This window comes from Ochotona princeps, chromosome 1, assembly GCF_030435755.1.
Source record: "Ochotona princeps isolate mOchPri1 chromosome 1, mOchPri1.hap1, whole genome shotgun sequence".
Taxonomy (NCBI): domain Eukaryota; kingdom Metazoa; phylum Chordata; class Mammalia; order Lagomorpha; family Ochotonidae; genus Ochotona; species Ochotona princeps.
Window position 1 is genome coordinate 51,133,066 of NC_080832.1, and position 19,045 is coordinate 51,152,110.

The window sequence follows — 19,045 nt, forward strand, 5'->3', positions numbered from 1 at the left end:
TTTGGCCCTGTCAAGGCAACCACTGGTGGGTTCAATAAACCTAAAGCAGACTAATCTTTAAGTCGATAATTTTGTATGGTTTGTGAATGATGCTATAAATATTCAAATGGACCTTCACAAAAAAAAATGTCTCCATATTCCTGTCCCAAAGCAGACTGGAAAGCTATTCTTAGACATCACTGCTGCGTGCTTCCCTGTTTTTCTTGGAAATACTTCCCAATCATCAGCCTGATCACTACTCAATATTAAATATATTTAAGTGGTATGTATAAGAGATACATTCTGCTTCCAAGCATGGCATACTCAAGATCTGAGGACTATATATGTGGCTCCAACTAACTGCATAATGTTCCTTGTGAGGTTCCTTTCCATGAAATGTAGTTATGAACCTGTACAGCATGCTTGGAACCACAATACAACTCAGACTGCCATGGAATCTTGTTTAGGAACTAGGTGGATCAATGAATTTAATTTACCTCTGCTCCTATATTGTTGGGTGGTTTGCTTCTCTAGTCCCCCAAGGCTTTTAGTGGATTTGTGCAGAATGGACTTACTTGGTCCTGCCTCCCTACTGGTTCAGATCTTGCCATTTGGCTGGCCACACTTCTGCCTTTAAACATCTTTCCTGAAAGTTCCCATCACCAGAGGCCAAAGTAGTTGGTACTGGAAATTACTTACCACTGAGGAAAATTTCTAATACCCCCACTCATGATGGTAGAGAGGCGCCACCTATATGCACACTGCAGCTAATGTGTAAAGTGGAGATCTTAGATTTTGTAGTCAACCAGACCTCCCCCAGGGGTTCAAATGCTTAGAATCCGATCAATAAACATAAAAATCCCAGGACCGGATTTCTTTCCCCAGGGGTTCAAATGCTTACAAACCAGTCTCTGAAAAGTCGATGAGAACATTCTAGTTCAACAGAAGCACATGGCGGACCCTCACGCACCTTTACATGCTGTGTATACACAAAGAATAAGCCTGGATTTGCATTTCACTTTCCTCTTTCTTTCCCACTAAAGAAAACTTCAAAGGTGGCTCATACTGCTGTTTCTCTAGACAGTGCCACCAAATGCATTAGAGCATTTCTCCAAGCACAGGAACACAAGGTGTGTTTTGAGCAAAGAGTTGCTTTGCAAGGCATTCTGAATAATGGATGGCAAGCCTGGCTGCTAGGGTTTAACAAGGTTTGTCTTCTTCAAAACTCATGTTGGCACTGACTCCCTACTGTAACTATGAAGAAGATGGAGAATTAACTTCATCTGCTGTGTTTAACGGCGAGGCCTTTGGAATATGAACAGGGTTAGATAACATCATGAAGAGTGAGGGCTAATATTGAGGTGTAATGGGTAAAGCAGCTGCCTGCAGCACAGGCATACCATATGGATGCCAGTTTGAGCCAGCTGCTCTACTTCCCACCCAGGTCCCTGGTAATGCACCTGTGATAGCAGCAGAAGATGGTCCAAGTGCTTGGGTCTCTGCACCCATTGGGAGACCCAAAAGAAGCTCCTGGCTCCTGGCTCCTGGCTTCAGCTCAGTGCAGCCCAGGCTATTGTGGCCATCTGGGGAGTGAACCAATGGATGAAAGATCTCTCTCTCTCTCTCCTTCTCACTCTGTAATTCTGCCTTCCAAATAAAAATAAATCAATCAAAGAAATTCATGAGTGGCACTGTGATTGAACACAGCTGGCTCTATGAGCAGTAAGAGCAGCTGACACACACACATGCACTGTCTCTTGCCACATAATGTCTTGGTCACCTTGGGACACTGCCAGCAATAAAACCATCACCAGATGCAGGCTGTTAAACTTGGAACAGAATCACAAGCCAAAATAAACCTCTGTCCTTTCTAAGTTACCCAGCCTTCTGGCATGTTGTGACAGTATGAACAAGTCGACTACTACACTGGCCACTCAAGGGCTTTCTAACCTCTGTCTGTCTAGTGAGCCTCCAGGTTACTGGCTTGTGTTATCAACCTAAATACAAGCATGGCTATCTTTTAAATAAGATGCTTTTTGCTTATTTGTTTTAAAATAATGAACTATGGTCCTTACTCAGGCCCATGCCCTGAACAGACTATGACCAACTGGATTTGAAGACTGTTCTGCTGTCTTTTGGGTTTGAACATTGATCTGTGTGATTCTGATTAGTTTGGTCCCTGGTGGCTCCCAGGCAGGAGTGTACGTCAGCTGTTTCATATTACCCTCCCAGTAGCCGTCATCCTAGCCGACCTAGCGTATTGATTCCCACCACCCCTACTCCAACCAGAGTTCAAATGCTTCTCTGTGACCATCTTTCCCACAGTAAATGGTTTCACTAGATAGTTGCAACAGCAAAAACAGGAAGAAGGCACAATCATTCAATGGGGACCAGCGCTGGATCGCTGCCTGCAATGTCTGTTTCCCACATGAGCGCCAGCTGCAATCTTGGCTGCTCCACTTGCCTTCCAGCTCCTCACTAACGCGCCCGGGGAAACCAGACCTGAATACTTGGGTGACGGCCACCTACATGGGAGACCATGTAGGAGTTCTAGGCTCTCGCTTCAGCCTCGGCCCAGCCAGCCTCGGCCCAGCTTCAGGCATTTGTGGAGTAAACTAGTAGACAGAAGCTCCTTCTCTGTAACTCTGCCTTTCAAATAAATCCCATCACTCAATTATTTTTGATAGTACAAACTGAATTCCATGACACTAAACCAGCCCGTTATGATGGCAACCCAACATGGTGTCAGTGCCCAGGATTTTAGTCAATCTCTAATTGACAGGATGAATAAAGGGTGGAACATTAAATTCAGAATAAAAGCTGTCTGCATGAGAACTAACTTGAACCTAACACAATAAGTTAGCAAACAGCAACTTAATTGAAAGCATCTAAGTAGACATGTCTTGGGACACTAATAGCCGCTAAGCTTCCAGCCAATCACAGGCTGTGATTCTCCAGATGTCCATAAAGCAAAGAGAATTTCTGTCACTTTCCTGCTATAAATACTCCTGCCTCGACTGCTGGGTAAGTTCAGCCTTTAGTAGATAAGAATGTAGTATAATTCCCGAATCACTTCCTTGCTCAAAGAAACCACTAGATTACAGCTGTTAAAGGTTTTTCAAAATTAGTCACAACTAAAGCTTCCAGTTGGCTTTCTGCACTTAAGAAAAAAAAAAAATCATTCAACTAACTGGCCCACATTTCCAAAATAACTGACTGTAATGACACCGCAAACCATTGGCACAGGAGCAAGGTCCGTGAACGGGCTCTAATCCACTTAGTTTATGCCTTCCTAGGGCTTCTAGCTGGGCCTGGCACACAGCAATTCACCAAGCCTCTGGCTCATTCTTAATTTGGCCTCAATAAAATATGACAGGGTCCAGCATGGTAGCCTAGTTGTTAAGTCCTCGCCTTGCACTCGCCAGTATCCCCTACGGATGCAGGCTTGTGTCCCAGCTGCTCCACATCCCTTCCCGCTTCCTGCTTGTGGCCTGGGAAAGCAGTTGAGGATGACCCAAAGTCTTGGGACCCTGCACCTGCATGGGTGACCCAGAAGCTCCTGGCTCCTGGCTTTGGATCAGCTTAGCCCCGGCCGTTGTGGCTACCTGACGGGTCAATTAGCAGACAGAAGAGCTTTCTCTTTGTTTCTCCTTCCCCTGTAAATCTATCAAAAAAAAAGACTTAAAAAATACTTCAAGAAACTGCTGTGACTCAGGGTCCCTGTGACACTAAGTGTGACCAGAAGTGACTTTGCAGAATTCATTCTCCCAGCTCCCCCACTGACAAAATAAGCATCACGAGTTAAAGAAGGGGGTTCCCCAAAATGTGACCCAGGGGTTAGCCGAAACTTCTTGCCTCACAGTGTTCAAGAACACATTTAAGGATCTGAAGGTTGGCTCAGGAGTGCTGTGGGAAGAGTAAGAGATGCGTTTCTGGCGCCAAACCTGCTGTGTCATCAGGAAAATCACTTTCCTTTCTTGGCCTATTTTCCTCTATGCAAAACTAACTGGTTGGCAAAATTAGGTCACACCACCAGAAGGAGGAAATCCCAGAAAAACCAGCTTTTTCGTGGGACTTCGTGGGTACAGGAGGGGGGACACCAGCACCTGAAAACCCGATCAGCTCCACTCCCACCATTCCCCAGAAAAGACAAGAAAGTTTGCTGAAGCAGGGAAACACATTAGGAAAATCAATTTTGCACTTGACCAGAACCCTCCAAAAATTAGAGCCATGCCCATTTTTCAGATGAAGAAAGAAACTGTGAGGCCAAGGCCGGTCAAGTCTCCCGTGGCAGAAGCGAGACTCGTACTCGGAAAGCCCACGGCCTCGCGCCCCCCCGCGCTCACCAGCCCCAGGAAGGCGGCATACAGGACCGCGGTGGTGAACCAGCGCAGCACGCTCCCGGCCCGGCCGCTGCGGCGCCCCGGCACCACCGCCTCCGGCCCCGGCTCGGCCCGCAGGAGCTGCTGGCCGGCCGCGGGGCCGCCTCGGGGCTCCAGTGCCACCTCCAGCGTGGCGGCTCGGGCTGCGGAGGACAGGGTCTGGCTGCCGCCTGGCTTCTCGCCGAGTGTCGGGAACCCCGAGCCCGGCCCCTGCCCGCTCCGCTCCGCCCCGCCCGCCAGGCGCGCCGTCCCTCCTGGGGTCACCTGTCCCTGCCAAGCAACGCCAACTGGAACTTTGGAACGCGCGCGTGTGGAGAGCCGTGGACACGAACCCGCCGGTCCGCCTGGCGCGTGTGCGCGTCACGTGCAGCAGAGATGGCTTCTGGCCAATCCACGGAAGGCGCAGAAAGGAAGTGCGTGGTTGTCTAGGAGACCGGACGCCGCTCTGGGTTTCCATTTCACTGCATTGGAGCTGCGTCTGGAACCCTACAGGTGACGGGGTACAAAATGAGGCCAAACCGGCAAAGGAGGAACTAGGGCCAAGAATTCCTTGCTGGGGAGCCTAAGGAGGTTCAGGTTGGCAGAGGTCTGACCATTAGGCACCTGAAATGCTTGTTCTTTCCAGAGCTTTCATGGATTGATCTGCTATTCATTACTCCTGCGACACGTTAAACTTTCGGGTGTTTTGTGTCAGTCCTAAAACCCTTTGGGTTTATTGGCAGGTTAACTCATAGTGCAGTAGGGACTTGCCCAAGAACAGTCGTCCTGCGAATACTCCTGTTGCTGTGAGAATGTGGAATATGGCTTTATGGAATCCCAGAGGAAAGTTGTCTTTGCATAGGAGATGAGGCATTGTAGTCTTCCAGCAGCTCAAACAGCCTGGAATCCAGGGCTCATGTGGCCAGCAGAAGCCAAAGAGCTTGGACCATCTTCCTCTGCTTTCCTAGGTGCATTGGTGGGGATCCAGATAAGCTGAGCAGCAGCGACTTGATCCAGGCTCACACGGAGATGAACTGGCTGCCCAACAACACCAGCCCCCAGCTCCAGCTCCAGCTCCAGCTCCAGCTCTCTGATTGCTTTTGCTTTTTCTCCAAGACGACCACACCCCCAAAGTGTGAAGCAGGTGCTTTTTTCTAAGTTCTCTCTGGAATGTTCCTATGTAGCTGATCACTCTAGATTCCATCTGGTTAGACCTCATCATTGCAACCCAATTCCCTAGCCCCATTTGGTCCTTCCCAGTTTACCTGGGCAACGACTCTCAAACCTAATTCTAACTCTCCCATCCCACTCCCTCAATTCTTTTCCTTCTTGGACAAAAGCTTTCCAGTTGACTTCCCAAGCTCATGTCTTGAAAATTCCAGTGGCCAGCCCTCAGCAGCTTGGCAGCTGTGGGGGATACGTGAGCCAGGTTGGACTTAATACTTGGGACTATGGCCATGGCCACTGCTGCCACGTGGTGAGTGAGTCTTGCGATTTGAGCAGCCAGTGTGCCAAGTGGTGCCAGGCTGCGCCTGCTGGCTGCCTGGCCACGAGCTGTAGGGTTTTGGGGGTATGTAATTGCTGCCTAGGGACATCCATGGATAAGGTCACTGTATGTGTAGGTGAGGAATGAATGCTGTGTGACTCCCAGTGATGGGGTCACTGTACTTGCACGTAATCAAGGGAACTGAGACCAAGTGGTTTGGAGAGCAGAAACCTGAAGATCATTATGGGTCAGACTGATGCACTAGCCCACATGGGAGTCCTGGCTTGGGTTTGTTGGCATGGGACATGGCTGAGCAGCACACGCCAGCGCACACGCAAGCTATGATTGGGGGCATGTCTGGCAGGGCTAGATACCTGTAATTGACTGAGTGTCAGAACAGGGGATAGGTCACATTAAGACGGGTCATGACACTACCCAGCATGCAAGAGAACCAGGTCCGGGGGTAGATTCTGTGGGGGATAAGTGGACCCAACCCTATGGAAATACAAGTCCTGCTGGTTAGCTTAAGAGTTGGGGTAGTGATGAGCTGAACTAGGAGTGACCATGGAACCTGCCAACACTCACAGGTGCTGGGTCTGGAAATAGGTTGGTCAGGTCCAGGCTGCAGCACCCGCATGTGCATCCTAAAACAGGGTGTGAGGGGGGCCAGGCTGCAACATCCTCCAGCTCATATAGAGGCCATTATGGAGTGGCAGGCTATGCTGGGAAAGGGCCTAACACCTGCTGGAGTATGTGAGATCTGGGTCAGGGAGTGGGCCAAGTGGAGGAACCTGGGAAACTCCCCTTATCTGGGTTCACAGCCCCCACTGGTGAGCATGTGTTCCAGGCCTGGATGTTGGGCAGCCTGAACAGGGTAACTACAACTGTTGGCTAATGTGTGGGTTGGTTTTGGAGGAGGGCAGGCCAGGCAGGGCCAAGCCAACCTTACCTCACTGGCAAGAGCAGAACCCAGGCTGGAGCACAGGTCAAGTTCAGCTATGCCTACCAGTTTGCATGAGCCTGGGATGGGAGCAGACAGAGAAGGGCCAGGTTCTAGCATCCACAAGTGAGTGGTGTGACTTGGGGTAGTTTGGGTCAGGCCAGGCTGTAGCATCCAAAGGCAAAGGTCATGACAGGTGAGGGTCTAGGCCAAGCTGGGTCAGAGCAACCACTGCCATGTGCAAGATCTATAGCTGGGAACAGACCTGGCTGGGGAACTAAGGGGACACCCTGGCTGGGTTGTGGTTCTCACTGGTAAGCACAAGGATGGAATGGGAGCCACATTCTGGTCTGGAAATGGCTGCAGTGTACCTTGGCACAAATGTGGACTGGAGCTGAGTGTGCCAGACTGGGCTAGACTCCAGCCCCACAGGTGCTCATGAGGACCAGGGTAGGTGTAGGGCAGGCTAGGCTAGGTTTTTGCCCATGCTGAACCAGGTGTAAGCTGTGTCTGCATGTGGACGAGGCTAGACTGGGCTGTAACACCCAACAGTAATAACCAGAATGGGTTGAAAGCTGGTCAGGAAAGACCATTGTTCCTGCTAGGTCAGAAGATGGACTGAGTAAGGCTGGCCCATGGACCCAACCATGTGCACCGGATCTGGCATTGGGAGAGGTTCTGATGGAGGAACCTGGGAAACTTCTCTGTCAGGACACAGTACATGTAGGTAAGCATGAGAACCATGATAGGGAGCAGACCAGACCAGGCCAGGGAATAGTACCCATGGACACAAATATGGCGTAGGTCGGGGGTGAATCAGGCAGGGCCAGTTCATATCACCCACTGGTGAATCCGAGCACCAGAATCAAGTGTGGGTCTGGCTAACTTTGGTCACAACATACACCAGTACACATAAGGGCTTGAACTGGGTGCTGGCTGGACCAGGCTTAGCCCCCACCAACCTGAGCTGGAATTGGGGGTGGGGAGGGCCAGGCCAGGCTACAGCACCCACTGGCAAAAGCTGAGGTGAGGCAAGTCATGCCAGACTGGGCCACGGCACCCAACCAGCACACACAAGATCCAGGGTCGGGGGGAGAGGGGGCAAAGATGATAGGGGACATGTGGAGGGCTCCCCTGCTGGATCACCACTCCCGCTGGAGAGTGTGAGTTGGGATGGGGGCAAACCAGACTGGGCAGAGCTACAACACCTGTTGGCCTCATGTGAGCTGGACCAGGGAAAAGCCAGGCTAGGTTGACAGTTCCTACCATTGCGAATATATGTCATAGTGGGTGTGGGTTGGTTGGGCCCTGCTGCAGCATCACCTAGTAGATGCTAGCATGGGGGGCTAATTCCTTCAAGTTAAACCACAGAACCATCTGGAGAGTGTATGATCCGGGAGTGAGTGTGGACCCAGTAGGGAAACAGTGGGCACCTCCCTGTGGGGTTGCCACTCTGATGAGCATGGGAACCAGGACTGGGGCAGGCATGGCTAGACAGAGTGGCACCTGTCGGCAGGCTGGATAGTAGGGCTGTTTGGGTTGAACTAGACTTCAGTGCCCACTGACTATGAGAGCTAAATGAGATGTGGGACAGACTGAACCAGTCTACTGTACATACTGGCAAGCATGGGAACCAGTGCAGGGGGCGGGCCTGCTGAGGGTCATTGGAGTTGCCCCAACTAGGCTGCAACTCCCACTGGTTTACGTGGCCAGTTGTGTGGAGGCTGATAGGGGCAATGGACTGTACTGGACCCTGTCTGGCAAACGCACCCAAGAATCTGGTCTGGGATCACTTCAGATGAAGTTTCTCTGGGGATCATATGGGCACTGGGATTAGAACAGGTGCCCATATGAGATCCTATTACATGCAAGGTGAGGATTTTAGCTATTAAGCCCTTATACAGGTCCCTTAAGTCATGTTTATCCCCTAAATCTGAAGCTTTTTTTTTTTTCCTCAGTGAACCTGTTCCCACTCCTGTGGGACTGCGTGGTAGCATCACCATCAATGTAAGTGCCTCTATGAAGAGTCCTCAAACAACTCAGAGATGTATATATAATGAAAAAACTATGCATGGATTTAAAATATTTTTAGCACCAAAAATATGCTTAACTTTTAATTCCATCTTTTTACAAAGCGACTTTGGAATTCCTCACAAAAGGAACCTGTGATCTCACCTTGTTGCCTTCTTCTTCCTCCTCAACTTACCAGCAAGTCCTGCTGATTTTCCTTCTTCTAGAAAGTTCTAAAAGAAAAATCTTCATCCTTTAAAAGACAAAATGACAACAGTTCTAATGGAAAGATCTGCCTGTGTTTTATTGATGATCTGTAGTTGAGCAACTTTGCACTCTGTACAGTGTCCTAGGGACCTGACAAGAGGGGACTGACTTTATAGGTAGGGAAGGGCTGAGGAAGGCAGAGATGGGAAACTGAGAGGGCTGGTCATTTCCAGGGAACCTTCCTGGTGAGGTTAATGCAGAGGTGGCCAGCTTATCACGTCAGTTCAGACAAACTGAGGTCCTTCTGGTTTGTGGCTGTGAATCCCCTGTGGTTTCTTAGGGCAATCTGTCCACTTTAAGGTTCAGTTCCTTGTTTGGCATCTAACAGGACCGATGCCATTTTGGCCTGCTCTGTTGGACCTGCTGCAGGCTGAATCCAAACAACACCCTCCCATAAATTTAACATCTGTGTATTATCAGAGTACTCTTAAATTTCCATTGTCTCTCACCACACTTCTAATTGGCAGCCTTTTCCTGAGTTCTCTGTTCTCCAAAGCAACTTGAAATGCAAATCTCTACTTAAAAACCTGTCAACTCCTTCTTAAGGATAAAAGCTCAACTTCTTGGGCCCAGTGCAGTAGCCTAGTGGACAAATCCTCACCTTGCATCTGCCAGGATCCCATCTGGGCACTGGTTCATGTCCTGGCCACTCCACTTCCCTCCCAGCTCCCTGCTTGTGGTCTGGAAAAGCAATAGAGAATGGCTCAAAGCCTTGGGACCCTGTACCCATGTGGGAAGCCTGGAAGAAGCTCCTGGCTTCGGATCGGCTTAACTCTGGCCATTGCGGCCACTTGGGGAGTGAACCAGCGGATAGAAGATCTTTCTCTGCCCGATCAGTAGGAGCGCCCTTAAGCACGAGCTGAATTTACCGGTGTAAATGAGTCAGGCATGTAAAAACTACAACTACACAGAGTCTCACAGGGAGTTCTGAGACTCCCAAGTGCTTCTGGGTCATTTCTATCCCCGATGCCTGTCACAGGAAAAAAGAAAAAAAAAACAACAGCACCCAAATACCCTTAGAATAAGCAGACACAGACTGCTTCCTTCACTGTAGTCATTTCTCCCTAATCCTCACTCTGGGAACTCCATAAATATCACACAGCCTTCTGAGAGCTTGCTGAGTGCCAAAGTGTAGAACACAGGATGGACCAAGTGCTGGGAGACCAGGGTGGAGTTCCTGGCTTCTGTCTGGTTCAAATCCAACCCTTGTAGCCATTTGGGAAGTAAAGCAGCAGATGAAAGTTCTTAAAAAAAAAAAAAAAAAAGAAAAAAGAAATCTTGCTCAGAGCAAACCAAGTCATTATTATCTTTAACATAACTTTAGCTTCTTTGTATCTTTCTCTCTCCCCAAACATTCCAAATGACAAGAAAACAGGATTATTCCTACATTTAAAAAGGGATGGGGCCTGGTGCTGTGGCCTAGTGGCTAAAGTCTTCGCCTTGAACGCCCCGGGATCCCATGTGGGCGCCGGTTCTAGTCCTGGCAGCCCTGCTCCCCATCCAGCTCCCTGCTTGTGGCCTGGGAAAGCAGTCGAGGACGGCCCAAAGCCCTGGGACCTTGCACCCGTGTGGGAGACCCGTAAGAGGATCTGGGCTCCTGGCTTTGGATCGGCACAGTGCCAGCTGTTGCGTTCGCTTGGGGAATGGATCATCAGACAGAAGATATTTCTGTCTCCCCTCCTCTCTGTATATATCTGACTTTGCAATAAAAATAAATACATCTTTAAAAAAAATAAAAAGGGATGAAGAGAGGCAGAGCGAAGGACCTAAGGCTGGGAAGGGATGAAGAGAGGTGTGTGTGGGAAGGACAAAGCTGGGAGACTGAATGTTTTTGATAAGCTCTCCAAGGTTCAGAGGCCATTGGTATAGGCTGTATAATTGTTCAGGGGCTGGTGTGGGGGGCCTGGGTGAGAATACTCAAGAGGCTTTAACTTGTAAATCCTTCCTTCATCCCTGTGAGCTCCCTCCGGATGAAGCAGGACTTGACTGAGCTAGGCTTTCCCTTGGTCCCTGAGAGCAGAGGAGGGCATAGGACTATTGGCACTGAAGGAATGTAGGCTTAGGTTTTGTTTTGTTTGCAGCACTGTTCAAACCTACAGATATCCAAGTCAGTCAGAAATGAGATTGCCTCCTAGTTATATAATGCCAGGGGGAATTACCCCCTGAATTAAGATAATAGTTAGGATGGAAAGTTGAACCTCAAAAGAGGCTTCCTTGAAGAGCTAGAGGTCAAGATGCTTAGAGCTCACTGTTTACAAGTTCATCATTTTAAAAGTTACAAGCTAAGTAAACTATATCCAAAGGCTTGAGACCTTCCCGAGTGATTTGAGATGTGACTATGAATGAGTTATGAATGTCTCAGGAGCCACCTGCTAAGTCCACATCTATGGTGGATAAGTGATTTTGGTCATAGCAAGTATACATTTCACATTTAGCTACTGAAATGTGTCTCTTCATTCTGTGGTATATTTCTTACACAAAGTAGTGGTTTTGGCAACAAAATGATAGATGTGGCTGTGGCTAGGAAATTATAGTGAGCCCAGCAGCTATCTGCCCAACTTGCTGTTACTTGCCTCAGTACCTTTCCCAAACAGTAACAACTTACTTTCCAAATTAAAAACAAGCAAACAAACAAAACAGATGTAAAAAGGCAGGCATAAAAATTTCACTCCCTCCTTTAGGGAGAGAATAATTAGAACAGTAAGTTTTTAATGTAAGAACTGCATTGATGTTTATGTCAGTAATGTTTTCAGTACTGAAAACTTCCTACATTTTTAAATGTTGAAGGTAAATGCTTATTTGAAGTTAGCTTATGTCACTTCTGATCCTGTCTTCAAGGTCAGGAATAGCCTCTAAACTCAACTCTTGATTAAATGTCACCCCGCTTAAGGCAGGAGGGTGGGACATGTCCTGGGAGAGTTAGAAATGATAGTAAATAGAGACAGGCATGAGGATGGCACCCCCAGGAATCCCTCACTTGTATCTTGCCTGTCCCGAACCTTGTACCACATTTTCGAGCCAGCTCATCTGAATAGAGGGCTGCTAGCTGTAACTCTGGTATGAACTAAGGTAGTCTTAAATGCAGCTAAAAGCATTGGAATGGGCAGAAATAATCATACACACACTTTAGGGCTAAGCGCCCACTGATTTTCAAAGTGTGAAAGTTGAAGCCAGCAGCATTGGAGGTTTCTCTTGGGCAGCATTCATGGGACCATCTGCCAACGTGGAAAAAGGTAACATACAAATCATGAAGTGGAAATGAAGGCTTCCTTCTGCTTAGGAAAATCTGAAATTTAATAAAAGGACTGTGCAAATCTGAGTGGAAATGACAAATCTTGTAGCAGGGAAAGCAGTTCAGCATTCCAGCTGTGATCAGTGACTTATAAACTGAACAAAGCACCAATAATCTGGGCGGTTTATTATTTTTTCAACGGATGGATCCCGGCATTGTCCACCACAAAAAAATGGAAGCAAACCAATTCCAGGAGCCCCTCGGGCATCTGCTGATATCTAATCCAACATTTCCAAAAAGAGGACAGTTGCCTTTCTTACTACCTCTGGCCTCCAATGCCAAAACCCACTGAATCTGAGAACTTGCTGTCTTATCAGAATAGGATGAGATAACAAGCAGAATTTTGATGATTCTCTTCCTCAGAACTGAACAGAAATAATTTGGTTTATCAGATCACTTTCTTGTAGCAACAATACTGTTGTACAGAAACTGGAATTTATTCTGACTAAAGTGGTATGTCTTGATCTAAAACATAAACTTTAATGAATACTGGTACTTTTCATATTTGTGTATTTAGATTAAGAAATCTTTTCTTACCAAACAACGTATTACTAGATATTTACTTCATAGAAATGTGTACTTTAACCATTATTCTAATTCCCTGTGGGAGTTTTTGATGGTGGTTTTCTGGACCACAGACCCAGTTTGGCTCATGCCATTATTAAACTTAGAGCTACCTGTTACATGATACATAAATACAACAGTCTCAGATTGAAGATGTTATTATGGACAGGTGAGTCATTTTGCTGTATAATGTGGGAACCAACTAAGCAGGACATTTGTGGGTTTAAGATTATTACTTTTTTTGGGCCCGGCGGCATGGCCTAGCGGCTAAAGTCCTCGCCTTGAAAGCCCCGGGATCCCATATGGGCGCCGGTTCTAATCCCGGCAGCTCCACTTCCCATCCAGCTCCCTGCTTGTGGCCTGGGAAAGCAGTTGGGACACTGCACCCGCGTGGGAGACCCGGAAGAGGTTCCAGGTTCCCGGCTTCGGATTGGCGCGCATCGGCCCGTTGTGGCTCACTTGGAGAGTGAATCATCGGACGGAAGATCTTCCTCTCTGTCTCTCCTCCTCTGTATATCTGGCTGTAATAAAAAAAAATAATAATAAATCTTTAAAAAAAAGATTATTACTTTTTTTTAAAGATTTATTTATTCTTATTGGAAAGGCAGATTTACACAGAGAAGGAGAAAAATCCTCTATCCACTGGTTCACTCCACAAGTGGCTGCTATGGCCAGAGCTGCGCCAACCCAAATCCCGGAGCCAGTAACCTCCTCCATGTGTCCCATTAGGTGCAAGGTGCCAAGGCCTTGGACCATCCTCCCCACTGCTTTCCCAGACCACAAGCAGGGAGCTGGACGGGAATGGAAATGGAGCAGCTGGGGCATGAAACAGTGCCCGTATGGGATCCCAGTGCATGCAAGGTGAGGTCTTTATAGCCACTAGGCTACCGTGCTGGGCCCAGATTATTATCTTTTTTAAACTTCCCTATCTAAAGCAAAGACATTTCAGAAGTCTTCAAAAAGTAAACTTTTCATTTAACAATTTGGGATGTCTTTAAGAATCTAAGCTAAAATGGAAAACAAAACACTGGGCCCTTTATAATGGCAGCTTGGATGACCAGTCTTTCTGGTATATTTTTGTTAAACTTCCTGAAAGCTTGTGGTAAAACTAAGCAAGCAAAGTTTGAAAGAGCTGATGACATAATGTGTCCAAATCACCTGCTAAAAGCTTACAGTGCAGCATGAAAAGGCAGGACAGCCACAATATAGATTTTCTCCCACCACAACAGAACCTTCCATGGGCAAATTACCAAAGACACCTGAATGTGAAATATGAAACTATTATAAGTAATAAGTTATACTGTGAGTATAGAACAATACACTGTTGAATGTCTTCATGAGAAAAAGTCTGTTAAAAATAAATCCAATATTTAATACGCACACTTTGTCAGATGATAAAACTGATACGGAGAGCCACCGGATCTTCAGACTGATAATAGCTTCCCTTCCCTCCAACCCCCCTGGAGTGCTGCCTGTCCTTCAGGTACCTCTGTCTCAGCTACAGACATGGAATGGAAAGACTCTAACTTTTAAGAACAATGAAGAACGAAACTGATGAAACTGTAGAAGTTCCATACTGTGCAGATAATTTACAAACAAATGGGTGTTTTGGGAAAAGAAAAGAAAGAAAAAACATTGTTCCCAGATGAACAAGAAGCATTCAAGGAAGATCTAACACACACACTTATGCTTAGGATTTAAATACACTTTATATATTACTAACTCTCAGAGGTCTAAGTACTAAAACAGGGAAAGTGCTTTTGTCTTATGCATGAAACTGGGTCCTGGCCTGACTTTGAATTTTAGGCCCTTGAAACTGACAGCTTTCTTAATAGAAATAGGAAAACAGAAATAGAAACAGGAAAAAAACAACCCAGGAATGTTAATGGGGGGTACACTGGGATAACACGGCCCTCTGTGGTGCAGGGCCATCTCAGCTGACATCCTGGGGACATGGTGCTGCCACAGCCTGTGTTGGGCACACTCTGTGATGTCCCCGAGCGACACGCTGCTCAGGATGTGTCCCTGCGGTGCAGTGATGTATGACTACACCTAGGATTACAAAGTTTTGCTAGAAAGTCTTGGAAGTGTAGGTGCTGCCTCTCCTAATGAGCACTTTGACCGCTTTAACACCCATCTACTTCAGAGAGCCATTTCTATGAAGACATCTTCTCCCCAGATACAAAGGTCTTGCTCCCCGTCATTGGTGCCTTTAACTCCAACCTGATAATGTGCTCAATAAGACTTTGCTGATCAGTGCTAACACAAATTCATCAGTCAGGGAAGTTCTAAGTTACAAGTGCCAGAGCCTCTTTCACTTTTTCCAGTTTGCTTTATTTGTTAAAAACAAGTCCAGAAATGTGGGATGTTTCTGGAGACTTGAGTGAAAAACACACTGCAAACCCCAAGGGAACAAAGATGACTGGAAGAGATGCCTCTTTTCTGAAGTTCTGCCCTCTGGGTGGGGTCCTTGTCAGCACACGGGTTAATTCTGAATGCGGTGTTTGCACTTTTTCCCAGAAGGCCCCTGGACGCTGCAACAAGTCAGAATGCCTTAGCTTCACACCACTTGACACAGGCGAGCAACGGAGCTGAACTTTCTGGCGTAATCTGGGATCTGGGCTGCTATCTCACGAAGGAACAGAAGAAATTCAAACAGAGGTGAGGGACTAAAACTAAAAAGACACACCATGTGAGACAACAGACAAAATAATTTTCTTCCTAGCCAAACTGTAACGCTTTCAGTATAGCTTGAGGTATTTTCAAATATTTATACAAGCTAAATCACATTCACAGTTTCCAAAGTTGCTTTTTTTTATGACATAGCTCCAAAACTTCGTAATATCTGCCTTTTGCATTTGTTTCCATGTCTCAGTCTTGTTCCTCAGACTTGTGGAGATATCAGCTATCTGGTGGCAGAAGGTGGTTTGTGTAGTAACTGGTTCAGTTTCCTGATTATTGTGCTATTCCAAGGATGTGATTAAAAAAATAAGGAATTTCCAATTTATATAAAAGGGAAACTTGCTGAATACGCAAAAGCAAGTCCAGTCTGGTGGGGGTGTGTCAGTCATCAAATAGTAGAGTCAGATTCTTTCTTGAAGATTCCGGATGAGCTGGACAGCAGAGAGTTCTGGTTCTCCAACATTTTCTCCGTCTTTTCTTCTCCGCTGCTTTGCTTGTTCTCTCTCTGCTGCCTGCTGTGAACCCACGGGATGAAACAGAGCACCGTACCGCCGACCAGCGGGGGGATTCCAGCGAGGTAGAAGGCCACGTCGTAGGAGCCCAGCTTGTCTTCAAGTAGCCCTGTGAAGGGAAAGAGCTGTCACCAGGAGAGATGGGGTGGCTCGCAGCGGTGCCAGGCTTGTAACCCCAGGACAGGTTCAGACAAAGCATCAGACATTTATTAGCAAAATGATCTGAAAGGCAAGCCTAACAAGACAGGAAAAAGGGAAGGGTCGTCTTCTTCTTTTTTTTTAATCTTGCCTTGGAGCAAGGGCCCCTGGGTTTTCATACGGCTAACATATTCCTTGGGACCAATACTTGCAACTAAGCCCGTGCTTTCAGGAAATCTCTCTGAAGTCATGTGGGGGTCCTGAGGATCCCAGGCTCTGCTGGTGATGGGCAGACCATGCAGCATGTCTGTGCCCCAGACAGGCCCACTCACACTCACAGACCTCAGTGTACCTGTAGCTCCAACCACCTGGGACCTCGTGGTTTTCCGAAATTATAAGCTAAAATGATGAAAACTGGGGCTAGTGTGGTGGCATAGCACACTAATCCTCTGCCATATGCCAGCAGCTTCTCATATGGGCACCACATTGAGCTCTGGCTACCCTTCTTCCCATCCAGCTCCCTGCTTGTGGCCTGGAGAAGCAGTGGAGGACGACCTAAGGCCTTAGGCTCCTGTACCCACAGGGGAGACCCAGAAGAAGTCCCCCTGAATCCTGGTACTGGACTGGAGTTGCAGCCATTTGGGGAGTGTCCCAGTAGATGGAAAATTTCTCTCACTGCCTCTTCCTATCTTTGTAAATCTTTTAAATGAAATGAGTAAGTCTATTAAGAAATCCCAAGTCATGAAAACTGCACATCTTTGAGCCAGGATGGAACAAGCCAGGTTGTTGGATCCTTGTTGGAAAACACCAGGACTTGGCAGTACTAGTCTAGCACTAGTCTGTGTGGCACTCTAGCTGGTCCTTCGGTTCTGCTCTGAAAGATGTTAGAGTACTTTTTATTTCTAATTTCCCTAAGAAACTCCAAACCTCAGAGTTGCAAAGTATAACATTTTCTACACATCTCGAGTAACCTGAAATGTTCAGTGACCAAACTGTACCAAAAGTCTCCACCTGGCTTTGTTAATACAGAACAGAGATCAGTACCAACACATCCTGATGACTGTACACATTTGCTCTCGGTATATCCATAAAACACCTCCAAACACGTGATTTCCCTATCTTCTGAGTTAAGAGTCTTCCACATACATAACTGAACCTACCATCCTAACAAACATCACGCTGGCCTCAGAAGCTAGTGATGAGCTGCGGTGTCTGTGGGGTGGTTTTCAGCCTGTTTTGGAAGAACCTTTAATCATGCACAGTCCTTACCTTTGGGGTCTATGTATTCATATCTGGTGGCCAATGCCATTCCTATTAACGTGCTATTCTAATCTGCTGCAGACCCAGCAACACTAAAGCTGACTTTGTTGGGTATAAAAGAAAGCATAAAAATGCATTGAAGGCAGAGAGGAAGGAGCAGAGGGTTCTTCTACAGGAACTGTGGCCTTTAGAACTCCAGTCCCTCTGCTTGCTTGATTCATGACTGGCAGTGTGTATGTGGGTAGAAAACTGGCCTGAGCTGAACTTCACCAAGGCCGGCATGTACCGACATGGGTGACAATACCCACGTTTCTGTTTCAGCCTAATTGTTTGACATCTTGGTAGACTAAATCACAACCAAGTAACACAGAACATGAGAATTCTTTATACTGTTGCTCAAAAGATTTCTGAAGATGCATTCACATAACATCAAACTAACCATTCTGAAGTGAGCAGTCCAGTGGCATTTAGTGCATTTATCCAGCTGGTAGCAGTACTTTGTTTCTTTCTATGTCAAGTTATTGGTAATCATTGAATGGATGGATATATTTCATTGTTTTATATTCAGGCCTTGATGGACATTTGTACTGTTTCCAGAAGTTACTTTTCACTACCTGTTCCTTATGGGGTGTGATCTCTTGCACAAAACATGCTTCTTTAAAAATCTTTCAGAATCTTCATTTAAAAAAACTCAAACCTATTTCTGTTCCTTTATAGCTTGCATGCTAAGTGGAATTCAATAATCATGAAAGTCTCAACAAGCCCAACTCTCTCTGTTATTTGTTCTTTCAAGTGTTCCAGATGCCAGAAAGACTACTAGGGACTTCTCAACTACTCCTTTCAATATACTTTCAATTACAGTCAGTCTTACTAAAAATGTTAGTGACAAGGCCCAATGGAAGCAAAGGGTCAGCAGTCAGTCAGTTATGTTTCATATGCAAGTAAGACTTCAGACCTGAAGCAGAAATGTTGTGACCAGCATTTTTACCTGCGATTGGGGGGCCCACAGTCATGGGGACAGACATAAATCCAAGCAGAAATCCAATCGCTTGGGAGACATCCCGGGCACCGACCAGCTCAAAGGCGATGGGGGCCATGATAGAGATGAAGCATCCATCGAAGAGACCCATGATGAGGCAGACAGCGATGAGACCCCCAAAGACGTTGCACAGGGGAATCATTATGGACATCAGACCAATGAAGAAAAAGGAGAGTACCTAGGAAAGACACCACACCGTCAGCTCTGCCTGCAGGAGGATCCCTGGCCATGAGCGACACATGTGCAACACGCGGGCAACCCCAGAGGACTGCCAGGCAGCTGGCCTGGCAAAACCAACCCCCCACTCCGCCATTGTCCATGCCCGCAATGATGGACATATGACCGTGTATGAAGAACTATACTATAGTAATGATATAGGGGAATTGGGGGGGAGTTAGAGGGGGTGCGGGAATTGGGGCTGGGATAAGGGAAATACCAGGAGCCTATGGAACTGTATCATAAAATAATAATAATTTTAAAATGTGAAAAAAAAAACAAAGCCAACCCTCCCTCTT

At 47.0% G+C, this 19,045-nt stretch overlaps 3 protein-coding genes across 3 annotated transcripts in view; all 3 read right to left on the reverse strand.

Annotated features, from left to right (window-relative positions):
• LOC101520317 (sodium-dependent glucose transporter 1C) overlaps nucleotides 1-4,401 on the reverse strand; it is a 58,630-nt gene extending 54,229 nt beyond the window's left edge. Inside the window, exon 1 of the mRNA XM_058658263.1 lies at nucleotides 4,326-4,401. The gene's annotated coding sequence lies outside the window, so the exon portion shown is untranslated. The remainder of the gene's footprint in view (nucleotides 1-4,325) is intronic.
• LOC101520560 (sodium-dependent glucose transporter 1C-like) overlaps nucleotides 1-12,054 on the reverse strand; it is a 32,851-nt gene extending 20,797 nt beyond the window's left edge. Inside the window, 3 exon segments of the mRNA XM_058669298.1 lie at nucleotides 4,326-4,631; nucleotides 4,726-4,847; nucleotides 12,021-12,054. Coding sequence (XP_058525281.1) covers nucleotides 4,326-4,631; nucleotides 4,726-4,847; nucleotides 12,021-12,054 — 462 coding nt within the window.
• Nucleotides 12,055-15,242: 3,188 nt separating this feature from the next.
• Nucleotides 15,243-19,045, reverse strand: part of SLC16A10 (solute carrier family 16 member 10) — a 136,717-nt gene continuing 132,914 nt past the window's right edge. The window contains exons 5-6 of the mRNA XM_004580500.3: nucleotides 18,480-18,708; nucleotides 15,243-16,202 (exon numbers count right to left, since the gene is read on the reverse strand). Coding sequence (XP_004580557.1) covers nucleotides 15,970-16,202; nucleotides 18,480-18,708 — 462 coding nt within the window. The 3' untranslated portion in view covers nucleotides 15,243-15,969. The remainder of the gene's footprint in view (nucleotides 16,203-18,479; nucleotides 18,709-19,045) is intronic.